Source organism: Carcharhinus amblyrhynchos, chromosome 8 (assembly GCF_965287045.1).
Source record: "Carcharhinus amblyrhynchos chromosome 8, sCarAmb.v2.hapA, whole genome shotgun sequence".
Taxonomy (NCBI): Eukaryota; Metazoa; Chordata; class Chondrichthyes; order Carcharhiniformes; family Carcharhinidae; genus Carcharhinus; species Carcharhinus amblyrhynchos.
The window spans coordinates 6,556,057-6,572,826 of NC_137331.1; the positions used below are offsets into that span (position 1 = coordinate 6,556,057).

A 16,770-nucleotide genomic window follows, 5' to 3' on the forward strand; every position below is an offset into this window, starting at 1 on the left:
TACAACACGATGGAGGTACCATCTGTGTGAAGATTGGACTTCCGACTCCACGAGGACGGTGCAGTGGTCACTCCTATCAATTCTGTCAAGGAAAGTTGCACGTGACAGATAGATTGGTGTGGTCAAGGTTAAATAGGTTTTTGCTCTCTTGTTCATTCGCTCATGATTGCCACAGGCCCTACACAGTAAATATGGCCTACAGAAATCAGCCAGTAGTGGTGCTACGGATCCATTCTTGAAAATTATAGTCAAATATGAACAAATAAATCAGATCTATCTGCAGTGTACTTACATCTGGCACTGTTCCTGTGTCTGGGGCGAATCCGTCCCAGTGATCCAGGGAACAGAATGATGTCATCAACTGTAGAGAGGTAGTTACTCAAAAACTCCGTTTTCTCACAGCTTGCATCTTCCATTCCTTCCAAAGAAATCAGAAGTACCACTATTTTTTATGATCGTTAAGTTTAATACGCAATTCCTTATTGGGATCAGTCAGCTTAGCAGTGCTTCACTGGCTGGTATGTTCATAGGAACATAAGAACCAGGAGCAGGAGTGGGCCATCTGGCCCCTAGGGCCTGCTCCGCCATTCAATAAAACCATGGCTGATCTTTTCATGGACTCAGCTCCACTTATCCGCCCGCTCACCATAACCCTTAATTCCTTTACTATTCAAAAATTCATCTATCCTTGCCTTAAAAACATTCAATGAGGGAGCCTCAACTGCTTCACTGGGCAGGGAATTCCACAGATTCACAACCCTTTGTGTGAAGAAGTTCCTCCTCAACTCAGTCCTAAATCGGCTCTCCCTTATTTTGAGGCCATGCCCCCTAGTTCTAGTTTCACCCATTGGTGGGAACAACTTTCTGCTTCCATCTTATCTATTCCCTTCATAATCTTAGATGTTTCTACAAGATCTCCCCTCAATCTTCTGAATTCCAATGAGTATAGCCCCAGTCCACTCAGTCCCTCCTCATAAGTCAACCCTCTCAACTCCAGAATCAACCTAGTGAATCTCCTCTGCACCCCGTCCAGTGCCAGTATATCCTTTCTCAAGTAAGGAGATCAAAACTGTACATAGCTGGCCTCACCAGCACTTTATATACCTGCACCATAACCTCACTGATTTTAAATTCCATCCCTCGAGCAATGAAGGACAAAATTCCATTTGCCTTCTTAATTACCTGCTGCACCCACAAACCAACTCCTTGTGATTCTCGCACAAGGACACCCAGGTCCCTCTGCACAGCAGCATGCTGCAATTTTTTACCATTTAAATAATAGTCCATTTTGCTGTTATTCCTACCAAAATGGATGATCTCTCATTTACCAACATTGTACTCCATCTGCCAGACCCTCACCCACTCACTTAGATTATATATCCCTTTGCAGACTTTCAGCATCCTCTGCACACTTTGCTCTGCCACTCATCTTAGTGCCAAATGTAAATTTTGACACACTACACTTGGTCCCCAACTCCAAATCATCTACGTAAATCGTAAACAATTGCAGTCCCAACACTGATCCCTGAGGCACACCACTAGTCGCTGATCACCAACTAGAAAAACACCCATTTACCCCCACTTTTTGCTTTCTGTTAGTTAACCAATCCTCTATCCATGCTAATACATTACCCATAACACTGTGCACCTTTATCTTATGCAGTAGCCTTTCATGCGGCACTTGTCAAACGCCTTCTAGAAATCCAGATACATCACATCCACAGGTTCCCCATTATCCACTGCACATGTAATGTTCTCAAAGAATTCCACCAAATTAGTCAAACATGATCTGCCCTTCATGCACACATGCTGTGTCTTATCAATGGGACAATTCATATCCTGATGTCTCGCTAATTCTTCCTTGATAGATTCAAGCATTTTCCCTACTACAGAAGTTAAGCTAACTGGCCTAGAGTTACCCACCTTTTGTCTACCTCCTTTCTTAAAACAGTGGCATCATATTTGATGTTTTCCAGTCAATGGGAACCATCCCAAAGCCCAGCAAATTTTGGTAAATTACCACTAGTGCATTTGTTATTTCTCCTGCTATTTCTTTTAGCACCCGGGAATGCATTCCATCAGGACCAGGAGACTTGTCTACCTTTAGCCCCATTAGCTTGCCCAATGCTACCTCATTCATGATGATAATAATTTCTAGGTCCTCACCTGCCATAGTCTTTCTGTCATCAATTTTTGGCATGTTATTTGTGTCTTCCACTGTGAAGACCGACACAAAATACCTGTTCAATGCCTCAGCTATTTCCTCATTTCCAGTTATTAAATCCTCCTTCTCATCTGGTGTATTAGCTTTTATTGGTAGAGGGATTGAGTTTTGGAGCTATGAAGTCATGTTGTAGCTGTACAAAACTCTGGCGCGGCCACACTTGGTACCGTTCTAGTCGCCGCATTATAGGAAGGATGTGGAAGCATTGGAAAGGGTGCAGAGGAGATTTACCAGGATGTTGCCTGGTACGGTGGGAAGGTCTTATGAGGAAAGGCTGAGGGATTTGAGGCTGTTTTCATTAGAGCAAAGAAGGTGAAGAGGTGACTTAATAGAGGCACACAAGATGATCAGAGGATTAGATAGGGTAGACAGTGAGAGGCTTTTTCCTCAGATGGTGATGGCTAGCATGAGAGGACATAGCTTTAAATTGAGGGGTGATAGATATAGGACAGGTGTCAGAAGTAGGTTCTTTACTCAAAGAGTAAGTAAGGGCGTGGAATGCCCTGCCTGCAACAGTAGTGGACTCCCCAGTATTAAGGGCACTTAAATGGTCATTGGATAAACATATGGATGATATTGGAATAGTGTAGGTTAGATGGGCTTTAGATTGGTTTTAACAGGTTGGCGCAACATCGAGGGCTGAAGGGCCTGTACTGCGCTGTAATATTCTAAGTTCTATGTTCTAATATGGAAAACTGAAAATTTTGCTTCAGTAAACAAAAAACTATTGTCACTAACACATAACAAATGTAAATCGGTTTGTTACGTATATTGGGGTGTGTCTCTTTAAGAGAATGGGTCAGGTGACCTGGGACTCGAGCTTGACCCTGGGTGGAGTTTGCCTCGACGTCTTGTGCTGACTGTGCTATGGCAGCAGACGTATTAATAAACAGTTTCAATGGTTTACTTCCACTTACCTCATGACCTTGTATTATTCTTAAATAAGACCTCAAACATAATATGTTACTGTGTGGTTTAGAAGAAGTTGACCTGAACTTCTTAATTTCCACAGGATGTAAAATAGATAAGAGTGGATCTGTCACCTGACCTCTCCGTCGACTGTTTTGTTATCCTTTTTGGGTCATACATCTTTTAATGGACTGACAATAATCTGAAGTGTCTTAGTAATTCTCCAGTTCATACTTCTGTTGCAATTTTTTTTGTATTTGTTGAAATTATGTCAGTTTGCAACAAAAGTTGTTTTCTGGTAATTAAAGCAGTTTTATAGTCTTTACTTTTGGGCAGGTCACATTGCTTTAGGTTGGATTGACTGAATAGCCCAGTTGGCTGGACAGCTGGTTCATGACGCAGGGCGGTGCCAACAGCGTGGGTTCAATTCCCGTACTGGCTGAGGTTATTCCCCACTCTTTCAATCTTGCCCCTCGCCTGTGGTGTGGTGACCCTCAAGTTAAATCATCACCGGCCCAATGTTTGTCTGGGATTATGGCGATTTTACCGTTCGCTATGAAATGTGCTGCCTTCCATCTACGCCGTTCCTGAAATCATTTGACTTTTGTTTTCCTCACTTCTGCCAAAGCCCTTTGGTTTTGATGTGACATTCGCCACCTCAACCATACACTCCTACGCTTGTAACTTTGCTCACATATGTGGCCATTCACCCTCGACCAAAAGCAAAATCTGGAACACAGTTAACAAGGAGTTAGAGTGAAAGTTCATTTCAGTGAGACTGGCCCGTCAAGTCTGCACCACAATCCCACCCATGTCCTATCCCCATATCCCTACATATTTATCTGCTAATCCCTCAAACATATGCATCTCAGGACACTAAGGGGCAATTTTAGCATGGCCAGTCAACCTAACCCGTGGGAGGAAACTGGAGTATCTGGAGGAAACCCACGCAGACAAGAGGATATTGCCAAAGGAGAATGCTGAGGATGAGTTCCCTGCATCACAGAGTAAGCTCTGGAGGGTCAGCCTCCCTCCGCTTAGTTGGTTTGCCCCACTTCAAGTTTTCAGGCTACGGCCTTTTCGTTATTATGGGGTGAGACTTCCGTCAATCTCCGGGAGGATATGCCACCTCGTGGAGCTGCCAGCCCCCGCACACACTGGCAATGCCAATCACAAGCTGTGGTCACTGCTGGCACTACAGATAGGCCAAGGAGATGGGATTCAGTGCTTGGCCCAGACATGCAGGTAGGTCTGATTGGGGCCAGGCTGGCAGGACCCGAAGGGGGCATGGAGGCTATGTCGCACAGGGTAGGGGAGAGTGGCCAAGGGGAAGCAAAACAGAAGGAGCGGGAGTTCCTATTGATACGGGGTCTGGAACGGAGTCCTCCCACCCCACAACTTTCACTGACCAGCTGCACATTGGGTTAATGGTAAACATTTAGGGAGCTCTCTAGGTCTCTCCCACAGCCCACTGTTGTAGCAATGTTGGGGTGAGGTTATTAATTGGGCAGTCATTGCCCATTTAAAGTCCACAATTAGGGGCGGGTGAGCCAGTCACCCAGGGGTCGGGATGGATGGACCAGCGGTCTACCACCAGTAGACACACTGGTGCAATTTGCAGGTCCATCTGCCCTGCTTTCCTACCTGGGTGGCCCATAACATCCACTCCCCATGTATACAATTCCACAACTGCATGACACATTTCATCAAACTAAACCATACATTGTTAAAAGATCAATTTGGCCAGTGCCTCGTGGTTGATTGCAATTTCATTAGAACAAGAGAACAATCTCAGGAAGCTACATTACAGCAATGCCATTAGTCAGTTCTTAATGGTGACTAAGTAAATCAGCATCTCTGCTACTTCTTGAGAAAAACAAGAATGTGGATGTCTAAAAGTTCAGCTGATCTGACATCTTACCGTGGTCTCCCAGAAAGATGATATTGACACAACGGTGCAGTTTCATCTGTTTGAGTCCATCCATCAGCTGCCCGACAATTCTGTCTGTTAGTCGAAGAACATCAGACATCTAAACACGTAAACGTAAGCAAAAGGAATACTTCTCAATTTGTGAATATTGTTGGAAGAATCATTAATACTCCGTTAATCACTAATACATTAGTAAGGGAAGGTAAAAAAACTAACATTTTGAAATAGGATGCACCGTTGCTTTGAAGGTGGCGCAGTGGGTAGCGTCCCTTACTGTGAGCCAGAAGCTTTGGGTTTGAGTCCCACTGATGGCTGAGGAATGTGAGTTCATAATGCAGCCAAACAGGTTTGGTATCAACTTATAAATCCTTCCAACATACAACAATGGCAGTGATTAAGAGAGGGAGAGATTCCTGATCAACTATATGGTTGATGGAAACCGAAGCTTTCATCATTACTCACAATTGATCCAGGCTACAGAATGAACGTACAAGTGTACGTAGCTCAGAATCCTGCAGGGGGGGGAATCTCCTGGGCATTCACATCTGGCTACAATGAAGTTACTGCGAAAATCCCCCAGTCGCCACACTCCTGTTCAGGTGCACTGAGGGAGAATTTAGCGCCTGACCAACACATCTTTCGGATTGTGAGGGGAAACCGGAGCACCCGGAGGAGACGCAAGCAGGAGAACGTGCAGACTCCGCGAGAAGGCATGCAGCAAGATATGAAGATGGGAGACGTTGACGCTGACAGCTGGGAGATAGTCGATGGTGGCTGTGTCTCCTGGAGGCTGACCGTTTGGAAGAAGCCAGCAGAGATGTAAAGCTCATCTGGCCGAGAAGGAGGCACAGAGCAAACAGAGGCCAGCGAACCCTGCACCTTTTCCTGAAGCGATATCAGAGTGAGGCTCCTGAGCCACAGCAGGTAATGTTGACCACCAAGGCATGAGATGGAAGGCTGCCAAAACCTCCCACCGCTGGGAATCTCACCACTGGAACTAAATTATCAAAACACATTCAGCTATATCACAGTTTCACTGAATTCAACCATAATTTTGATAGCCATAAAATTCTAAATTCGTGCCAATATTAAATGCCAAGATTTATTACATCATTAACAACAGTTCTCTCACTGAAGCTTTGAACAGGCTGCTCTGATGGTTGAGGTGAAAGTTAAAGCTTTGAGATCACTCAAACAATAGGATCCGGTTTAACAGAGGTTTCCTGCCTCTGGTAGGCCTGTGCAGTAAGACAGCAATACCCCCCTCATCGAATATTTTTATCATGAATGGAGTATGGAAAGTGATTGGAAGTATTTTGTTACTGTTCCTGTGATTGTTCTCCTGAGCTGGGTGTAGCAGTGTCCTGCAGAGTTGTCTTCAATTCCTGGAGGGTTACAATCCCAGAGGCTGAATGACCCGACTGTTCGTGGAAAGAGCTAATGCTGTGGGCAACGTTCTTTCCTCATTCAATACCATAAATGGGAACAGCATTATTACGTCAGTTTATATTTTATAGGGTGATTCTTGGATAATGTCCTGTTCTGGGTCAGGTCAACCTAAATATATTGTGACATTGTCTCATCCATCTCTACAAAACGGCAGTGTATAAACAACAAATAAGTTACTTTCACTTAAGACACAAGACCTAAAGCTACTGGCATCAATGATGACTTGAAGATGCAAAATAAAAATCTGGAGATGAAGTTGATCTTGGACAGTTAGTTTCATAGTAACTCAGCAGCCCATTTTACGTCCCACCTGATTAGCTCTTCGATCAAGTCATCACAAGGACAACAGGCCAACTATCCAACGGCATGAATATTTTGGACGATGAGGTTTCCCTTTCTGTCATCCAATTGGCGGAGAACAATCGTGAATGTGTGTTAATTGGCTGTAGGGCAGGGGAGCCTCTGCCTTCACTCAGGATGAAGTCCCGCCCTCGAGAGCTGTCGGCCAACCTGATTGGCTGGCAACACTCTAGTTCCTGCACGAGCAGAAGAGGAAGTGATTCAACATGCCAGAGCCCATGTTTTGGGAGCGGACGGTAAGGTAAGAAGTACCAGGTACAGAGAGTAGGAAAAGCCTCGCAGGATTTTGGGGGGGGTGGGGGGGAGGGAGTGGGTGACTGGGGTGGGTGGGAGAGGGAGGTCTGAGATCCAGCAGCCACAGACATTAAGTAGGGATAGAGATTGCCCAAAGTTAGAAAGGGGTTTAGGATGGAGGTGTTTTGCCGGTTGTCTGTTTTTAAGGTTAGACAAATGAACAACCAACAGTTGAAAATCCTCACGCTATTTCAATGAAAAGTCCCTCTTGACCTGGACAAGCAATAAATAAAACAGGATGCATCAAAAATGTAGCCCAATGTTTATTCATAAGAGAAATGTGTTGCATTTCACAGGGGGTTAAGTTTAAAAAGTTGGAGAAATTCAGAACATGATGGCTTATCATTAGGTCATTCCCAAATTGACATGCCCTTCTCGTTTATTATTCTGTTATTACTTTTCTTTTTGCAATCTAAACCTTTGGAAATCCACCAGAGAACAAGCAAGAACAAAAAGGCTTTTTTTACCAAACAAAACACCAACATCTGGTTGACATTAGCAGTTAATTCCTTTCAACAGCAACAGGTGTTGTACATATGGAAAGGCTGGACTCTTTCAGTGCCCCATCTTAGTATTAACGTGCTCTACTAACCTCTGAGCTGGAGGGTCCATATCTGTGACCGTAACCATCTGGTTGTTCTGAATAGAAGGCATAGGCATAGGGCCTGAAATTGAAGCAAATGTTAAGAGTGAATAGTTTTGTTTGTTGAACTAGTCACTCAGGAAAATCTGGTTCCACTTTCTTTACAAGAGGAGTTTCTGCCAAAGGTTTAAATAGAGGAAGTTGATGTTGAATATTTTGATTTCCATTAAGTTCAATTATCCAGCAATTGATCTCTTGTCCCACATTCTACCTTAGCTCTCTGTTCCCACCTCAGAGAAAGAAAGGATGTAAAAACACCGATTTCTTTGAATTGTGGTAAAACTATTAGTTCCTTGGGTTTTTTGTCTTCAAAAGAATCCAAACCGCTTTACAATTGTTACATAAACTACTTTTCCAATTGTTCAACCAATGTTATATACTTTTCATCTTTGTTCTACTTCTCTTAAACTGGGGCATTTCAAATCTTTTCATCGGAGAATTCCTGCAAATACTGAAACAATCCTTGCGAGTCTCATTTCCCTTTGAGGAGCCCTTGCCTGTATCAGGTACCCAAAAGAAATCTTCATCAGAACAGGGTAGAGACACCAAAAATCATGCTCTGCTTTTTTTGTCCTATACATATTCTGACTAACCTATTGTGTATTTCCAAAATGTTCTGCCTTTTATCCTTTTGATGTTTGTTTGCGGCGTATTTATAAGTGGGGAAGGGGGTGAGGTGTATCCAGGGAGAAATTAAAGAAAGCAATCATTTCATCCTTATAAATCGGGACAATTTTTGTTGGTATGAGTAACCAGGCAAAATAGTGTGACAAAAGTACAACGCTGAAAAATAATTGTTTGGTATATTGAGGAAAAAGTTCATGTATTCTGAGGAAGAGCATAATCAGAGGAGAAGCATTATCAAATCATTATTATAACATATGCAAATTCCTTAAAGGATAAGAATTTGAACATTCTAAAGAAACTTGAGGATATAAATTCTTCATGTCGTTTATAAGCAGCAAAATCATTAACGTGTTAGTGAAGCTTTCATTGTTCACTATTTTTAGCAAAGACATAAATACAATTTTTAAAAATGTGAATAAGATTTCACTAAATGTCTTTTCGAAATCATTTACAATATTGTTACACAAAACATGTTTTTTTGACACCAATGTCTGAAAAACATGTTTCAGTGGGAAAGCTCCTTCTCAATATGGCTGCAACTCAGTTAGTTAGTCCAGAAACTGATACATTAGGTAAAAATAAACCCATATAAACAACAACTTTTTGTTTCCTGTTTTCCACTAACCAACTCATCTATTTTCATGAGATGCTGGGAGGAGGTTGAGAAAGGCTACATCTTACACTAAACATTAATTAGTAAATGAATTGCACTGATTAAGATTTGAGGTCTTGTAACTTGTGGAGCATCTGTAGTGCAGAACCACTTTAGAAAGTGTTACCTTAATGTTTTGAGTGCTATTAAAATCCCTATGTAGATTGAATATAAAGTGCAACGTACAAGTCAGGTTCTAACAGCCACCCACGCAACATAAAACATCATGCCTGTACAAGTAGGGTTATTTTTGAATGGGTACCACTCTCTATCTCCTTCTATAATGGGAGAAAAGCCTGGGCAGGCCAAGCAATGCACAAATGTTTCACTTTTTTGTACCAAAGTCTTATGGTTTCTAGAACGCACAGTTATCTCTACCATCAAGACTTATCTGATTATGTTGCCATTGTTAAGAGCACAAATGTTGATGACAGAAGTATTGGAAGGCAGGTCAGTTATCAATGTTTCTACTTTGCCAGAATGGATAACAGTTAAGTGAGCAAGAAGGGATGATGACCGTAATTACTTGTACAAAGCTTGACTGAGAGCCACAGAACCAAAGATATTTTACAGGACAGAAAAAGGTCATTCATTCTTCAATGAAGAGATTACTTCTCTGCTGGAGTAATCCAAAATTAATCCAACCTATATACTCTCTCCCAGTAGCCAAGTTTCTCTTGGCATCATATTTATTTAATTCTACCTTAAAGGACAGAATGCTGCTCACCACTCCATGGAATAAAGTGTTCCATACATTGTAGACTCTTAGTAAACATTCTGTTAAATCACCTTTCAGATTTTTTTTTCTTTTAAAAATGATCCTTCCTTATATCTATTTGCTTTTTCTCAAACATCCATACAAATTTCAAAACTTTCTTCTCAGTACCCCACACTGCACCTTTTTATGTTCTTCACGATTTTGCTTACTATCACCAGTCACACCTACCTTGAAAGTCTGGGGATGGGGTTACAGAGTGGGGTTTGACAGGACGGGGTTATGGAATGGGGCTGGCAGCTCGACCACCATCTGCCTTTAGGCCCCGTCCCCTCAGGCCCTGCACCACCACCCCCTCCTTGACACTGCCTGGTACCTGGTAGGCAGTGCCAAGATGGCAGGCTGTCACTGTCCCATGAGAACTGCCTCCCTGCCCCCAACTTCCTGGACGTCGTCAATGGCCACTGGTCCTATCAGTGAGGCTGTCACGTCAAGTCCTCATTGATGAGGACCATACATGATCCTTGCCTGTGAGGTCGCTAAGGCAAGTGAATCCATGCAATTGAGTCCCAGGTTTACTAATTAAATTTAATTTCAATTTAAAATATGCTTAAATATTGAAATCAGCCTTGCACCCTTTTCCCGGTAAGATTGCAAGAGATGAAAAATCAGCCACGAACACAATTATTTGCCTTGCACAATCTCACAGGCACATCCTGCGCATTGACAGGCAGGATGAGAAAGTAAGATCACCCCATTTTATTCAAAATGTCAGGGAATTACAGGCTAGCTGTCATAGGGAAAATGCTAGAAGCTATTATTAAAAATGTTATAGTAAGACACTTGGATATATGCAAGGGAAACAGGCAGAGACAACATGGTTTGCAGACAGGGAATAATGTTTAACCAATTTATTTGAAAAAGTGACATGTGCTGTGGATAAAGAGGAATCAGTGGATGTACTGTACTTAGATTTCCAGAAGGCATTTGATAAAATGCTACATCAAACATTAATTGCAGAAAATAAAAGCTTATGGTGTAGGGGGTAACATGTTGACGTGGATAGAAAATTATTGGCTAGCTAGCTAACAAGAAACGCAGAGTAGGCGTAAGTGGGTCATTTTCCGGTTGGCAAAATGCAACAAGCAGTGTGCCCCATGGATCAGTGCCGGGGCCTCAATGTTTTATAATTCATATAAATGAACTGGATGAAGGAGACAAAGATTAAAACAAAAGATAGATCGGAAAGTAGTTGGGAAGGGGACATAAGGGGCTCCACAGAAATGTAAATGGATTAAAAGAGTGAGCAAAGATCTGGTGAATGGAATATTGCGTGCGAAAAGTGAAGTTGCCTAGGGAGAATCAAAGAGAAGCATATTAACTAAATGGTGAAAAATTGCAGAGCTCTAAGGTGCAGAGGGATCTGACCGTCCCAGTGCATGAATCACAAAAGAGTAGTATGCAGGTACAGCAAGTAATTAAGAAAGCTCATAGAATGTTATCTTTTATTGCAAGGTGAATTGATTAAAAAGGAGGTCATGTTTCACTTATACAGGACACTAGGTGAGATCAGAACTGAAGTACTGAGTACCGTACCAGTCTCCTTATTTATGGAAGGATGCAAATGTGTAGCAGTTCAGAGAAGGTTACCTAGATTAATAGCTGGAATGGGAGGATTATTTTATGAGGAAACGTTGACGGGCTATGCTTGTTTCCTCTGAAGTTTAGAAGAGTGGGATCCTATGGGGTCTTGACAAGGTGCATGTGGAGAGGATGTTTCCTCTTGAGGGAATCCTGAACTAGGCATCATTGTTTAAAAATAAGGGGTCACCCATTTAAGACAGAGCTGAGGAGAAGCGTTTTCTCTCAGATTCTTTGGAATTCTCTTCCTCAAAAGGTAGTGGAAGCAGAGTATTTGAATATTTTTAAGGCACCGGTGGATAGAAATTTGATAACAGGAGGGTGAAAGGTTACCGGGGGTTGGTGAGAATGTGGAGTTGAGGTTAAATTAGATCAGCTATGATCTTATTAAATGGTGGAGAAGGTTCAAGAGGCCAAGTTGCCCACTCCTGCTCCTAATTCAAGTGAATTCTCACAGGAGTATGGAGTGGGCATAAATAAGGCTAACTCAACACTCTACCTTTTTTTTAATCATTCACTTTTAAACCTGGAAAATTGAATATGGCACAGATAGAGCTTGCAGCAAATCTGTGCATTTAGCAAAACTACAAGTGAGGAGGAGAAGCTCCATAAAATTCATCTTGCAATGTTTTACTTGTCCACAGCAAGTCCTCCCCCACTTCCACATTAGACAGAGATCCCAACCTCACGAGACTTTTTTTCTCTCCCTCTCTCTTTCCTGCACTCATCATAAAACTGGGACTTCCTCTGCCACCAGCTCTCTTTCTCATCTCCAACACTAACAGCACTGTGCTCTCAGGCCCACATTATCCGTCCTTAGCCTGCTGCAATGTGCCAGGGAAGCCCAACGCAAACTGGAGGATCAGCCTCTCATCTTCCGGTTGGGTATGTTGCAGCTCTTGGGACTCGACCCTGAGTTCAGCAGCTTTCTCCTCCATCTGAAACCCCCTATTCCTTCTGTTTTTAAATATCCCACGCTTGTGTTGCATCAGTGCAAACAGCCCCCTCTAACTCCGGGCCATCTGTCTTTTATTCTTATTTGTGCTACTTTTTGTGACAGTTTCCACATTCTCCCTCCTTTCACTTCTGATGAGCAGTCTGGGGACGTAAATGTTAATTCTATTTCTCTTCTGATTGATGCTGGCAGACATGCTGAGGTTTTCTAGCATCCTCTGTTCTTGCTTCAGATTCCAGTATCTGCACTATTTTACTTATAATAAGTGCACGTCCTTCTGTCATCTCATTCCCACTCACGTTCATTTCTCTTTCTCTTCCATTCCCATACTCTCCACTGGGATCTAATTCTTGCTTTCCAGTCTCGACTGAGTTAATGTGCACTGACCAACTTCTCCTTCTCCCTTCCGATATTCTTAAAATATGCCTGTGTATTTGTTCGTTCCCACCGCCAATCCTACTTCCGCTTGCAGTTGCCAACACTCCCCAACCCCCAACGTCTTCCAGCTTTTAGAAGACTGGACAGGCAATGTGTCGGTGGGAAGTGGAGAGACCACAGAATTGGTGAGTAATAGGAAATTGAGTCAGAGGTATGGTAGCCCCGCTGGGGGATGCGTCTGGGAATCGTAGCCCCGTTGGGGGACGCGTCTGGGAATGGTAGCCCCGTTGGGGGACGCGTCTGGGAATGGTAGCCCCGTTGGGGGACGCGTCTGGGAATGGTAGCCCCGTTGGGGGACGCGTCTGGGAATGGTAGCCCCGTTGGGGGACGCGTCTGGGAATGGTAGCCCCGTTGGGGGACGCGTCTGGGAATGGTAGCCCCGTTGGGGGACGCGTCTGGGAATGGTAGCCCCGTTGGGGGACGCGTCTGGGAATGGTAGCCCCGTTGGGGGACGCGTCTGGGAATGGTAGCCCCGTTGGGGGACGCGTCTGGGAATGGTAGCCCCGTTGGGGGACGCGTCTGGGAATGGTAGCCCCGTTGGGGGACGCGTCTGGGAATGGTAGCCCCGTTGGGGGACGCGTCTGGGAATGGTAGCCCCGTTGGGGGACGCGTCTGGGAATGGTAGACCCGTTGGGGGACGCGTCTGGGAAAGGTAGCCCCGTTGGGGGACGCGTCTGGGAAAGGTAGCCCCGTTGGGGGACGCGTCTGGGAATGGTAGCCCCGTTGGGGGACGCGTCTGGGAAAGGTAGCCCCGTTGGGGGACGCGTCTGGGAAAGGTAGCCCCGTTGGGGGACGCGTCTGGGAATGGTAGCCCCGTTGGGGGACGCGTCTGGGAAAGGTAGCCCCGTTGGGGGACGCGTCTGGGAATGGTAGCCCCGTTGGGGGACGCGTCTGGGAATGGTAGCCCCGTTGGGGGACGCGTCTGGGAATGGTAGCCCCGTTGGGGGACGCGTCTGGGAATGGTAGCCCCGTTGGGGGACGCGTCTGGGAATGGTAGCCCCGTTGGGGGACGCGTCTGGGAATGGTAGCCCCGTTGGGGGACGCGTCTGGGAATGGTAGCCCCGTTGGGGGACGCGTCTGGGACAGGTAGCCCCGTTGGGGGACGCGTCTGGGACAGGTAGCCCCGTTGGGGGACGCGTCTGGGACAGGTAGCCCCGTTGGGGGACGCGTCTGGGACAGGTAGCCCCGTTGGGGGACGCGTCTGGGAATGGTAGCCCCGTTGGGGGACGCGTCTGGGAATGGTAGCCCCGTTGGGGGACGCGTCTGGGAATGGTAGCCCCGTTGGGGGACGCGTCTGGGAATGGTAGCCCCGTTGGGGGACGCGTCTGGGAATGGTAGCCCCGTTGGGGGACGCGTCTGGGAATGGTGGCCCCGTTGGGGGACGCGTCTGGGAATGGTGGCCCCGTTGGGGGACGCGTCTGGGAATGGTGGCCCCGTTGGGGGACGCGTCTGGGAATGGTGGCCCCGTTGGGGGACGCGTCTGGGAATGGTAGCCCCGTTGGGGGACGCGTCTGGGAAAGGTAGCCCCGTTGGGGGACGCGTCTGGGAAAGGTAGCCCCGTTGGGGGACGCGTCTGGGAATGGTAGCCCCGTTGGGGGACGCGTCTGGGAATGGTAGCCCCGTTGGGGGACGCGTCTGGGAATGGTAGCCCCGTTGGGGGACGCGTCTGGGAATGGTAGCCCCGTTGGGGGACGCCTCTGGGAAAGGTAGCCCCGTTGGGGGACGCGTCTGGGAAAGGTAGCCCCGTTGGGGGACGCGTCTGGGAAAGGTAGCCCCGTTGGGGGACGCGTCTGGGAAAGGTAGCCCCGTTGGGGGACGCGTCTGGGAAAGGTAGCCCCGTTGGGGGACGCGTCTGGGAAAGGTAGCCCCGTTGGGGGACGCGTCTGGGAATGGTAGCCCCGTTGGGGGACGCGTCTGGGAATGGTAGCCCCGTTGGGGGACGCGTCTGGGAATGGTAGCCCCGTTGGGGGATGCGTCTGGGAATTGTAATTCCCAGTACCATGGTCAGAAAACAGAAGGAAGAAATATCAAAAGGGAAATCAACTGAAATTTACTTGGTAGAACTAAATTAGGTAGAAATATTATTGGTGGGAAATGTTTGATGAAAGGTTTAACAAGGCATGATTGATGAATAATCAAAGTAGGAATATTCATTTAGAAAATGATTTTTAAAAACTTAAAGAACTAAAGACTTAAACCTATGAGGATGAGGAAAATTGACAATCATAATGTACAGCTTATTAGAAAACTTAAGCACATTTTTAAAGAACAAAAATAAAGTTTCAAAGTAAGACCACAAGACCTTATCTTGATTACTTATGGTGGTAATTTCGAACTATTTTTCATCATGAAGTAGCAGACCTTGTCCATGCAGACAATGCAGCAAAGACAAGATTTGGAGGGATTTTCTGGCTGCGCTCGCCACAAATCCGGAAAATTCTGCCCGAGGTCAATGGACCTGTCCATGGTCTGCACACCCCCACACCACCCCACTATGATTCCCATAGCAGACAGGATGGGAAAATTCCCCCTGTTATTGTCGGTTTTTTTGCTTTCTCACCTATACTCACATTATGGGCAGCACGGTGGCACAGTGGTTAGCACGGCTGCTTCACAGCACCAGGGACCCGGGTTCAATTCCTGGCTTGGGTCACTGTCTGTGTGACGTTTGCACATTCTCCCCGTGTCTGTGTGAGTTTCCTTCGGGTGCTCCAGTTTCCTCCCGCACACGAAAGATGTGCAGGTGAGGTGGATTGGCCATGCTAAATTGATCCCTTAGTGCCAGGGGAACTAGCTAGGGGTAAATGCACGGGGTTATGGGGGTAGGGCCTGGGTGGGATTGTGGTCAGTGCAGACTCAATGGGCCGAATGGCCTCCATCTGCACTGTAGGATTCTATGAGTTGAGACTGACATGATGTGAAGATCTCTGAACTCTCAACCTCAAATCATCATTCTGTTCCCAGGGGTAGGATAGAAACAGCAGCAGAGATAGGCACCAAATGCTCTCTGGTTGCTGTTGGAACACATTAGCCAAAAATCTACTGGGAATCTGTCAAATAAAAAAGGGCCTTCCTCACTTGTTGCCCACGACTGTCAGATCCTCCAATGTGAAAGGTACAAGATAGCTATATTTTTAATCAGTAAGGGAATTGAGGGTTCTGGGGATAAAGGTGGGAAAGTGGAGTTGGTGATTATCATGTTCGATCAGCCATGATCTCATTGAGTGGAGGAGCAGACTCAATGGGCCAAAAGGTCTATTTCTCATCCTACGTCTTGTGATATTTCCATAATCATCTCCTGGGCATCTTACGTTTGGACCCTTTCCACCTCATTTTCCTACTGTTCCTTTCCTGTCCCTGATAAAACACCCTGAACCCCTCCGCAGCAACCACGCCCTGCCCTATCACCCCCATCATCATTCCTCAACTTGTCCCCGAGGAACTCTCTGGGCAATGTCAGGGGACAGAATGGCTGGCATTATTGGTCTCAGCTCTCATTTTCACCGCTGTGCTTGGGAATTGAATTGGCTCCAGGAAAAACAGGAGAGGATCTTGTTTCTGTTTAGCACTTTTATTTGGGAAAAATTGATTATTATAACTTTGTTTACCTTTATAAGGTTCACAATATTAAACCATCTTCTTAAGATGAAAAAGTTAGGAAATGCTTGTTTTATTTTTTTTTGTTCCATTAAAAAGAAGTTAAATAAAGCAACAGATCTCACGAGTTAACTTTAATCTGCTGAATAATACTTACCTTTCGTTATCGGGCAACTTCAGCCATTGAAGTATTGTGAATACTCTTTGCTCATAGGGAACGACACTGTAACCAGAAAAAAAGACATATCATTTGATTTACTCAGCTTAAAAGACAAACATTTTACATTGTGCTGTTAAAATAAATTGCAGGAGAAAGGATTTACAAGGGTGTTGCCT

At 45.4% G+C, this 16,770-nt stretch overlaps 1 protein-coding gene across 2 annotated transcripts in view; it reads right to left on the bottom strand.

Annotated features, from left to right (window-relative positions):
- Positions 1 to 16,770, bottom strand: part of enpp2 (ectonucleotide pyrophosphatase/phosphodiesterase 2) — a 108,048-nt gene that overhangs the window by 37,657 nt on the left and 53,621 nt on the right. For both annotated transcript variants that reach the window (XM_080193588.1, XM_080193587.1), the window contains exons 11-14: positions 16,592 to 16,657; positions 7,759 to 7,831; positions 5,055 to 5,163; positions 293 to 418 (exon numbers count right to left, since the gene is read on the bottom strand). In XM_080193588.1, the coding sequence (XP_080049714.1) occupies positions 293 to 418; positions 5,055 to 5,163; positions 7,759 to 7,831; positions 16,592 to 16,657 (374 nt within the window). The remainder of the gene's footprint in view (positions 1 to 292; positions 419 to 5,054; positions 5,164 to 7,758; positions 7,832 to 16,591; positions 16,658 to 16,770) is intronic.